Source organism: Cannabis sativa, chromosome X (assembly GCF_029168945.1).
Source record: "Cannabis sativa cultivar Pink pepper isolate KNU-18-1 chromosome X, ASM2916894v1, whole genome shotgun sequence".
Taxonomy (NCBI): domain Eukaryota; kingdom Viridiplantae; phylum Streptophyta; class Magnoliopsida; order Rosales; family Cannabaceae; genus Cannabis; species Cannabis sativa.
Genome location: NC_083610.1, coordinates 53,586,095 through 53,597,683, shown reverse-complemented (window position 1 = coordinate 53,597,683; position 11,589 = coordinate 53,586,095). Strand labels below are relative to the sequence as shown.

Sequence of the window (11,589 nt, the reverse complement as noted above, 5' to 3'; positions counted from 1 at the left end):
CTTGTAAGACTCAGTTAATTGATTTTAATTAATCAATTATAATTCTAAAGTTAGACTATGTCTACTTTATGAATATTCACTAAGTAAGGGCGAAATTGCAAAGAAAAGAGATTCTAGGTTTATTTATTAATTAAGAGACTTTATATGTCTAAATTAATAAATATATTAAATAACAATATTATTTAATAATTAATTTTTAGTTATTAAATAATTAGAATTGGCATTTAAATGGTTAAATTGGAAAATTGACATTTTTGAGAAAATGAGATTGAGAAATGATAAAACAACAAATTGCAAAAAGTGAGGCCCATTATCCACTTATATGGCCGGCTACTTTGTATAGGGTTTATCATTTATATTTTCATTATTTTAATGCCATAGAATTCTAACCTAAACCTAGATGGCTATTCTATAAATAGAAAGTGATGGCTTCAGGAAACTTTTGACTTGCATCTTATTTTCTCTCAGAGAAAAACCTGAGCCTCCTAGCCGCCCTTCTCTTCTCTTTTCTTCTCTTCAATTTCGAAATACCTTAGTGAATAAGAGTAGTGCCCACACACATCAAGTGGTATCTCAATCATAGTGTGGAAGATTGTGTAGAATCCAACCATCAAAGAAGGAGAGAAAGAGATCCAGGTTCAGATCTTGGTGATGCTCTGCTACAGAAAGGAATCAAGGGCTAGAGATCTTAACGGAAGGAGTCATTATATTCCTGTGCACCCAATGTAAGGTTTCCTAAACTTTATATGTGTTTATTTTATTGTTTTAGAATTCATATTAGGATGTTAATGAAACATACATGGTAGTAAATCTAGATCCTGGTAAAATATTTCCAACATTAATATATATAATTCATATACTAATTGCTTGAATATATGCATTAGGCTCAATTATAAGAGCAAGTTACTCAGGGACAAGTTCAAGTCCATGGCCAAAAGGACATCCTAACGCAGGTGCTCAGGACACCAGAGCATCCTGGACGTGTCAGGGCTACTGGGTATGCTAGTACTTGAGAAATGTTGTTTCCTTAGTTATACAAAATAAATCATAGATAATTTTATTTAATAATTTGCAAGTTCCTTACCAGGACATCTAAATTGTTTGGCAGGAAGAAAAGGGAAGTTTCTAATGCTATGGCTTAGAAACAGAAGGAGATTGATAAATTAAAAGCAGAATTCAAATCCCTTAAATAGAAGAAAAACATTGCCCAACAAGAGGAAGAAGGAGAGGTGGCTGATCAGGCATATATTCCACAATAATACGCTCATGAGGATGAGGGTCGACCACAAATTTATGCTGAGGAGTTTGTTTCCCTCAACGAGCCACCTCTCCTGTACAATTTTGATGAACAGAGGGCCCTTGATCAGCTAGTATATCTCTGCTCTGACAATATCGACAATGTTGTGGCCTGAGCGTATCTGTACAAAGATGAGGGTCAAATCAAAGTTCACTGCAAGGACTACGATGATTCACATGCCCGGGTTCTGATTTCAGAAATGCTGCTAGAGGATGCTGAAATCCCAATCTCAATTAACGGGTGTAGATATGTTAAGGAAGTAGCAAACATGTTCCTTCCTTGGCCTAAATACCTAATTGCAACACCCGAGGTAAATTTTGTTATAAATTAATTATTAATGATTAGCGGAGTTTGAATATCTTAAATATTCAACCATAGTGAAGTAGGTTATGCGAATATATGTGTTGCGATGGGATGGATGAATAAACAATTGTTATATCTGTGTTATTTGTCATAATATAGGCATATTTAAAATTTTTGGGGGCATTCAATTACATCTGTTATGCTGCCAAAAATTTGGTAGAATTAAGATGAAATTTGATATATTATGGTATGTTTTGTATAGGTTCCACTCACTTAATCACCATCAAGACATGATGTGTCGAAGGGGAAAGGTCCCATGGCTTCTCCACAAGGCGGTGGTGATGAAGAAGATTAATTATTCTCACCAAAGGTTATGGCTTTAATCCCTAAGTCATTGAAATAGATGGCTGTTAAATTTCTAAGAATCAAAGATAAATGTGATATAATCACAATTCGGGTGCCCCAAGGATTCACAGCACCGCGTCTCCAGATCACGTTATCTGGAGAGGATTTGCAGTAGGTGGCATTGTGTGACTTCATCGGCAGCCAGTGAATGCTATTTGAAATGATGTATACTCTTCTTTAATTCAATTAACCTTGTATATCGAATTCTAGTGAAATTATTATAAGACACTAATACTTAACAATTTAATGCAGGCACATCTGGGAGAGCATAAACGATTTGAGAAAATTTTTCAAGTTTTATGACCCAAAGCTTCTCGCGATGAATGGTATCAATGATAAAGAGAAGAGTCAGTCTTTTGAGAATGCAACAAAATGATTGACTGCTTGGTTATCATTGATGAATAACAGCCACCAACTATTCTTTATTCCCTGGAATATCGGGTAAATACTATTTAATTTTTTAGTGCTAATTATTTATTTCGATGTTATAACTTGAAATTATTTGTATACTATCTTACTTATATTCTAATATAATTTTCTAGTGCGCATTTGATGCTAGAAGACGTTGGCCAGGGGAAATTATCCATTTAGACCCTATACGTGGACACAAAGTTCCCCAACAAATTATTGAAATGTTGGAAAGGTAATAATTTAATGACTATTTATGTAACAAATTATTTAATTAACTAATGAATTGAAATGTTAATATAATTTTTCAAACAGAGCATACGAATATATAGAGGCATCAAATGCGTATCTTGGGCCGTGGCCAGGAATTTCACTAGCAAATTGTCCAAGACAACCTAAAAACCAAGAATGTGGTTTTTATATTTTGAAATACATGACTGACATCGTCGCATGTGCAAACTCCAAACGTTATATACAAGATAAAAAGCTGTAATTTTTAATTATTAATTATAGTATTTATTATAATAACAAATAATAATATATAAACTAATATAAAGGTTTACTTTTTTTTTTACAGTTTAGAGAAAAACAAGCATACAATCGAAAAACCAAATTATTACCATTACAACGACTGTGGATGAAACGATTGATGGCGGTGATTCACGAAGGCTTGGACGAATGATGCTGAAAGGCCTAAGAATTTTTTCCATAGCTTATTTTTTTAGGTTCTTGTAGTTAGATTTATTAACTTGTTAATACTTGGACTAATTTTACAATATTTGTGTAATATAGAATTGTAATTTATTTAATTGTTTCTATGAAATGAAATTAGGTATATTGGCTAATCATAAAATTAATTTAAATAATATTTAATTTACCTTTTAAGAAAATAAATATTTAATTTAAATTTAAATTAAATAATATAATATATAAATTAATAAAAAATATAATTAAAATAAATTAAATTAACTGAAAAAAATAATTATTACATATTTGGCGTCGGTTGTTAGGGTATATGGCATCGATTATGTGGGTATATGGCGTCGATTATATACTATGAACCGACGCCATATGTACCCTATGGCGTCAGTTACTATAAAATAACTAATGCCATAGGGTACCATTCAGGGTCAGTTGTTTTAGACCCTATAGCGTCACCTAGATCAGCGTTGGTAGCGAATTTCACCAAAACTAACGCTGAAAGGCCTTAAAAACTGCCTCTAAAGCCCAGATTTGTAGTAGTGTTTCTTTACTACTTCTTCGTTCTGTTTGTATAACACGTGGCAAGCATCAAATTCATATGACCCCGCTGTCATTTGATCTCTTTTTGAGGTCAACACTGCCCAATAGAGAAAAGGGAAATGAAATGTAATTCTCAAACTACTATAAATACCCATCGGATCCTATGGATTAAGGGTTAAATTCTCTTGCAACACTTGCTCAGGCAAACTTGAGAACGCATATTCTTTGTATTCCAAAAGGCTTTTTCAAGCTAAGAACTATTGAATAATACTGACTCGTGGACTAATGCTAATGAACGCTCCAACCACATAAAAAACTATGTGTCTCTTTTTACTCTTTATTTTTTAATTATTTGTTTTTCAGTTCTTATCATTTATAATCAGTTTCCAGAAATCTCGATAAACAATCATAAATCTAGACTTTTTAACATTTGTAGTTCCTTCAAAATGAGTTTGAAGAATAGTCCAAGCATTTTTAGCAAAGATGCAAGTAGATACAAGTTTAATAAAACTTTCTCTAACATCATTGAAAATAGCATGAAGAGCTTTATGGTTATAACTAGATAACTTTTCTTCTTCTTCTTCTATATTCCACAAAAGTTAAGATTTTACCTTTGTACTACCATCCTCATTTTTCTCTGTAGGAAGAAACCATCCAAATAAAATTTCTTTCCATGTCTTTTTATCTTGTGCTCTAATGAAGACCCTCATCCTCACTTTCCAGTTGGGATAGTTTGTCATTAAGAAGTAGGGGACGAGATACCGAACTACCTTCTGGAAAGAAAGAAATTTCACACAAACTTGATTAGACAAAAAATAACCACATGATCTCACTAAGAGTTTAGTTAACTACTTTGATATCAATTGAATTGTCGTTTCTATGATTACTAAATTAATTAATTAAATACTATACTATTATCCAGATGTTTAAACAGACATAGTGATTATTTGAGCAAAATAGAGATATATTTAAACAAATAGCCAACAAAGAGTAAAAATGAACATTAAGTAAAGAACACACGAGAGTATACGTTATATCAACAATCCTTTAGAATTGCTACTAGTCAATATGGGGCCTCGCCAAGAGAATGAAATTTATTAGAAGTGTTGACATCGCTTTTAGCCAACGACACTGAGTCAATTAATAAGCGATTAATAAATGTAATTAAGACGGAGCAAAAATCAATAAGCAATAAAGAATATAGGATTTTAAAGAGGTTTTGCCCCTTTGGTTCGGTAATTGCCTACTCCTCTTAGATTGTATTGACTTGAGAACAAATAATACAGTGTTCCCTCTCTCAAAGCTCTCACAATGAAATCTCTGAGTGTTTTCTCTTAGATCTCTCTAAAGCAATTCTTTCGATCCCTTTCTCAGTGAAGCTAGATCACTATTTATAGGGCTAAATGCATGAGGAAAGGTTTCCCTTTTGCTTACAATATCTATAATAGGTAAGAACATACATTACATATTTAGAATACATGAAATGAGGGATTCAGACAGCTTGCCATATCCCTTTGATACGATCCCATGATTGTAGGGATTGCTTTTGTGCAAGGGCTTCATGATATCAACCTTGAGGTAGCTAAGTCTTGATGCACGGCTCAGAGAAATGACTTCATTTCTTGTCCGGATCAAATTTCTCTTTCTCTGATCGGTCAAGTAAACTTTGTGCGTGCAGATGTATTACTCGATGTCTGTTCAGAACTTTTCTTCTATCAAGCAGAAGGAATAACAGACACGTGCCACTAGTACATATTTCCACGTCGTGGTGAAAAAATGGGATAACATTTGCCCCCAAGTCTGCACGGGACTTTTGAAGTCACGCGTAGACTTCACTTATTTTGACTACATGTCTGAACGGGTGGCACATGTTCGATGTGCCTGTTGGTGATCTAATGTGATTCCGACCAAAGGTCTCTTCGATATTCGGCTAATAAATGCTGGTTAATTCGTACCTCAAAATATTCCAACGATTGCATGCTTTGATGGTTGCTCTTCCTCAGGTACTTGATTACTTGATTTCCCAATGTTTACTTTTGGGGGGAAATTGAGGCATTTAAATTTCAAAATGATTACAACCCTTCACTAACTTGCTTATAAATAGAGCAAAAAGTCCTAGTAAACCACTTTTAGCAATTTCTTACTTGGTGATTTCAGAACAAGAACACATTTTTCTCTCAAATCCTTCAAAGAATTTCTAGAAAGTGCCAATCAGAGTCATCCGAGCAACCTCAAAGCTTCGAACAGTGAGTAAGTTTTTCATCCTTTTTCCACTTTAATACTTGAATCTCTAATTTTCTGGGTTTCCATTGTTGAAAATTCAATAGTCTTGAACTTGTTCTAGGAAACCTATAGAGAATCTAGGTTTAGAAATAGGAGATTTTGATTGTGATTGACCATATATCTTAACTGCTGTGGCATTCTGACTTTATTTTCACGATATTCGGTTCTCACTTGCCCATTCGGTGTTTAGTGAAGATTAACCCTTAATTTGAAGTTTTGAAATTCTGGGTTATGAACCTAAATCACGCGAAATTTCCCTTTTTTAATCTTTTGATTGGACCTAGTCGGTATACTTTGTTTTTTTATGTTCGATATCCCGGCCAAAAACTCATCTTGTGTCTTATCTTTTGTAGATGAACCCTGGTGAGTTTTGGGGAGGAGAACATCATATTGACCAGGATCTTCTTCAAATTTTATACGAGGACCAACCTCATCTCTGTCCCAGTCCGTCCTCATCGAGTGACAGGCTTTCTAATTCAAGTTTCGAGGACTGGGAGATAAGCAGTGAAGGTACACCTTCCCCAAAAACTGAGGTGCAACATCATTTCTATCCCGACCAGATCACGGGTGAAGGCTACGAACGCTTCATTTGGGAACTCATGAAGGGGTGGAGACGATACTTGCCATCCAGCTAGACATACATTGTCCGTCCAAACATAGTTGATACTATCCCCGTGGGCTGACCAAGTACCGTTGCCTTTGGCATTCCTATCGCCACTTTTACTGTAACTGTTGCTAGGCATACTAACCAAACATCGCCCAGGGATAGGATGATGGCCCACACTAAATAAACAATGTGGAGAATTGCCTCTACTGATCCTCACGTGGCACGCCTTGCCACGATGTCGAGCACTGAACAGACCCAGCCTACTACTGAGGAGGAGGATAATGAAGGGACGTTGAAGTCCAAGAGATGGAGGACCAAGGCAAGGTCTATCCTGATAGTCCATCTAAAGCCGAGGAAGAGGGAGCTACTTGGCCATTGTGCTTCGGAGGCTACCATGAAGTAGGGGAACCGGTGTTCGAGGTCAGTGATGTCTTGGTAGAGGGTGATGACTACGTCACTGAGGAGTACACCGAAGTGGTTCCTCAAAGAAGGCAAGGTACCTTAGGGGCTCGCTGGGTGTCTCCTCCATCTATAGTAACCCAAGCTAAGATGAGGAGTTTGGAGAAGGATGGATACCTGGGAGGTGTGGAGTGCTTTTTCCCTTCTCCAAATAACTGGGCAAACTCATCCAAGACTGGGATACTGTGCTTGGTCGGGTGCCCATACTAAGCAGGGTGCAATGCTGCCCTTGCTTCCGTACTTCAAGAGGATTACGGATTACTACCATCTCTGACCGACCCAGTTCACACCAAAGTGCATCAAATACTTATCTGCCATGTTCATCCTCTATGCTTCCCAAGGATGGGGTGAGCCATCTCTGCATGACACCAATTGGCTCTTCGACCTGAAGTCAACTCCTAAGCAAAGCAGGCCGGGGTACTTCTACTTCTCCTAATTGGACGAGAAATGGCTGAAGGGTACTGTGGACTCCGACGTAAAAAAAATAGGGCATTTTATGGACGAGTACTACTTCATGCAGGGCATGGATACCGTTCACACTCAGTTCCAGCAGATTCCCTCGTACTGTCGCCCTCCTTTCACATTGGGGCTCAGGGACAGGGCACAAAGAATTCTTCAACTGCCAAAGGCTGCTCAAAATATCACTTTGTTGACCACTGAGGCTAACTTTGTGAAGTACAGGCTCTTCCCAGATGATTTTGTACCAAAGCCCGTGAAGGAGAAGAAGAAGAAGAAGGTGAAGCCAAGCCGAGCTGGAGAAAGAGCTCATTCAACTCAAGCATGAGGCTAAGTTGAGGGGAGGCAATGGAGTCAAGCAGTGTGCTCAAGAATATTCAGAGCAGGAGTAGTATGCTCAAGAATATTCAGAGCAGGAGAAGTATGCTCAAGAATATTCAGAGCAGGAGAAGCCGAGCAAGAATAAGAGGAAAGTTCCCCCGACCGACCAAGCACCAGTGGAACATGCTATCAGGATTAGGGAACCTGATTTGCCTACTCGGCCATATACCCCTAATAGAGAGAAAAGGAAAAGCCATCCTGGCGGAGCAAGAAGACTCTTCAGATGATGACGTCCCCTAATAGTAGGGTATTTTAAGTTGCATTTACTTCTCTTATATTATGCTTTCACATATATTATATCTGCTTCTAACTGCATTGTATTATCCGTGTAGAAATGTCTCAAAAGATGCTCCGGGCCTTTAATAAGAGAGTGGGAGACAACTCGGGTCTGTCTCCCCCCGCCAAGAAGTCTAAAGACAGCGAGACTCCATCCAAGGAGAGGGCACCAATTGATGAGGTCATTGACCTTTATGAGGAGCGACCTGTTGCGGACCTTCCGGCTCAGAAGGTCTCGAAGTTAAAGAGTTCCAGAGGGGGGAGCTCAGACGGGTCTGATAAAGCCAGGACCCCTTAAACAATCGTGGTACTGAGCACAGAGGCCAACAGGGGTAAAGACATGTTCCAGTACTATTAAATCGATCACTTCTTGAAGTGAGTGATCAGCTGTCTGGGGCGGACAATGAATTATCCTTGGAGCTGGTTCTAGGAGGAGTCTTGAAGGAAGGTACTCAGGTATATATCTCCTCTTTTTATCTCATTCTCTTTTGTGTAGCTCAGACTCTAACATTTTTTCCGTACAGGTCAATGTGAAGGTGGCTTATGCCTATTCCCGAGCCAAATCAACTGCTGCCAAGAGCCTTGCTACCACCAACACACTGCAGAGGGAGGTGGATATGGCCAGAAAGGAAACTTAAGAGGTGAGAAGCCAGCTCACGGAAGTGAGGAATGAGCTTGGGAAGGTGAATAAGAAGCTTCTTGCATCTAACACCAAGATTGAGGAGCTAACCAAAGAGCTGCAAGATATGCCTTCGACCGAGCAACTGTAGGCTGATAATATCTCTTTGTCCAAGGAGGTCAATAATCTCAAGGATGAGAGGGAGAGTCTCCGGACTCTTCTTTCCAAACTAGAGGAGGATGTCAAGGATAAGCAAACCAGGGAGGAGGAGCTCGTGAAGGAGATAGAGTCCCTGGAGATAGCTGCTCTTAAGGTTTTCTACGATTTTTGGAATGCCAATCCTGAAGGAAACTTTGACTACCTTGGTGATTCCAAGAGCATGTATCTTGATTTCTGCGCGGCTAAGATGGCCAAAGGAAACCCCGAGGCGACTACCTCTACAGCTCCAGCTGATCAAAGCAACGAAATCTCTGCTGCTCAGAGTGTTGATCCTCTGGCCCCATTAGACCAAGGCGATCCGTACCAAGAGCCTGTGACTCCTGCCGTTTGAATATTTGTTTCTTCCTTTTTTTTAGTATATGTCTGTTTGGCCTATAGGCCTTCTTTTGAGACAAAATGTCCAGCCAAGAGGTTTTTAAACTTGGATTATGTTTTTCATTTTTAAGACAACTGGCTAACTGGGCAGCCTTTAATCCCAGATTTACCGTGCTTCATTATCTTTTTTCAATGAATATCATTCCGTGTTGTTATAATTGTTTGTGCAACTATGTTTGTTTTCTTTTTTGAGGTTGTTATTTACTTTTACCAATGCTTTTTATGCGTGTAGTTGCCCCCAAGTGACCGAGCAGACTTCTGACTCTTGGTCACTTGCATTTCACAAGTATGGTTTTTGTCTGTTCGGTTCTTTGGATTCAAGCAGACCTTTGTACGCATTTTATGGTAAATGTATAACTTGCTAATAAAATTGACACAATGTTAATTTAAATAGACATCTCTATTCATTCATTGGTCGTAACATTTTTGTTACCGTAGTAACTTACATGAAAGCTATTATATTGATCTAATCCAATCTTTAGCTAAATTTAAACAAAAGAAATTGCAAAAAGAAATTATACTTTCTGAGGTGGTCGTTCGACCTGAGTACTTAGTCATTTCACTCGAACCTCCAGGCGGGGTCCGCTCGGAAGGCCATTTACTTAAGAGTAAATGTTCTTAGATCTTGTATTTAGAGTGGTCATCCAACCTGGTACTTTTACTGGTAGTATTTTCTTAAATGTTTCCCATTCCAATACCTTTTACTAGAATGAGTTTCATATTTTTGTCATACCATCCAAGTTTGTATGCTTTTGAGTCTAGTACTTCAACCTCTTGATATGGTCCTTCCCAGTTCGGTCTGAGCACACTTGCCTTGCTGTCTTTGGTGTTCAGAAAACACTCTTCTGAGGACAATATCTCCCACAAAAAACTTCCGTGCCTTTACTTGCTTATTGAAGTAATGAGCCAACTTTTGTTGATGGGCCACCAACTTTAGGTTTGCCGCAACTCATTTTTCTTCGATTTCGTCAAGTGATTCTGCGAGGAGGGCACGGTTAGCTTCTTGATCATATGTGAATCTTCTGTGGGACGGAGGTTCTAATTCTACAGGCAACATTGCTTCATAACCATTGGCCATAATGAATTGAGTCTGTCCGGTTACTATTTTTTCAGTTGTGCGGTAAGACCATAGTACTTCTTGTAGTTCTTCTGGCCAATTCCCCTTAGCATCTTCGAGCCATTTTTTAAAGTATCTTTAAGTGTCTTATTGACTGCTTCAACTTGACCATTTTCTTGAGGGTGTGCTACTGTAGAAAAACTTTTTATGATTCCATGGTTCGCTAAAAAATTGGTGAATAATTGGCTGTCAAACTGTGTGCCATTGTCTGAGACTATCTTGTATGGGAGTCTGAACTGGCATATTATGTTTTTCACCACGAAGTCTATCACTTTCATAGATGTAATTGTTGGCAATGGTTCGACTTTTGTCCATTTGGTGAAATAATCCACTACAACCACTACATAATGTACTCCCCCTTTACCTTTAGGTAATTGTCAGATTAGATAAATTCCCCAAATAGCAAAAGGGCAAGGACTTTGCATCTGAGTTAGTTCTTTGGGCGGTGCACGGGGTATCTTTGAAAATCTTTGGCATTTATCACATTTCTTAACATAGGCTTTTGAATCTTCAATCATAGTTGGCCAGAAATATCCTTGCCTTAGTATTTTCTTTGATAAGCTTTGCCCGGCTGCGTGGTTGCCACAGAATCCATCATGTACTTCAGACAAAAGTCGAACAGCTTCTTCTTGTGTGACACATCTAAGTAGTGGCATAGAGAACCCTCTTCTATACATGACTCCTTCTACGATGATATGCCGTGCAGCCTTTCTCCTCATCTTTTGAGCTTCATTTCCGTTATTTGGAAGTTCCCCAGTATTGAGGTAGGTTGCTATTGGTGTCATCCAGTTCGGAGATGCGTCAATCATTTCAATTTCTTCTACACAGGTGATACTGGGTTCTTATTAAGGAATTAAATTGGGATTATATTAGCCTTATCAGCTATGTTGCTACTTGTAAGTTGGGCTAAGGCATAAGCGATTGTATTTTCTTCTATTAGAATTTGCTTGAGGACGTAGCTCTTGAATTGTGGAAGTAGATCATGTATTTTGCTTAAATAGGCTATCATTTTTTCCATGGGCCTCGTACTCTCCAGACACGTGATTTACTAACAACTGTGAGTCACTGTAGATCTCAATGTGTTCAACATGTGACTCCCGAGCAATTTTTAGACCGACTATGAGGGCTTCATACTCTGCTTC

General features: G+C 38.2%; 1 protein-coding gene across 1 annotated transcript; it reads right to left on the bottom strand.

Moving 5' to 3' along the window:
* Positions 1–10,431: 10,431 nt before the first annotated feature.
* On the bottom strand, positions 10,432–11,256 carry LOC115725684 (uncharacterized). The gene is made up of 2 exons (XM_030655275.1): positions 10,988–11,256; positions 10,432–10,678 (listed from the first exon to the last, which is right to left on the bottom strand). The coding sequence occupies exons 1-2, from the start codon at positions 11,254–11,256 to the stop codon at positions 10,432–10,434; spliced, it is 516 nt and encodes a 171-aa protein (XP_030511135.1).
* Positions 11,257–11,589: the final 333 nt, after the last annotated feature.

Bases quoted from the DNA above. Each gene is read 5' to 3' on its own strand.
- LOC115725684 (XM_030655275.1), bottom strand. From the start codon at position 11,256: ATGATTGACGCATCTCCGAACTGGATGACACCAATAGCAACCTACCTC. The intron at 10,679-10,987 runs GCAAGGATATTT...ATGCCAGTTCAG, and splicing joins TTATCAAAGAAAATACTAAG to ACTCCCATACAAGATAGTCT.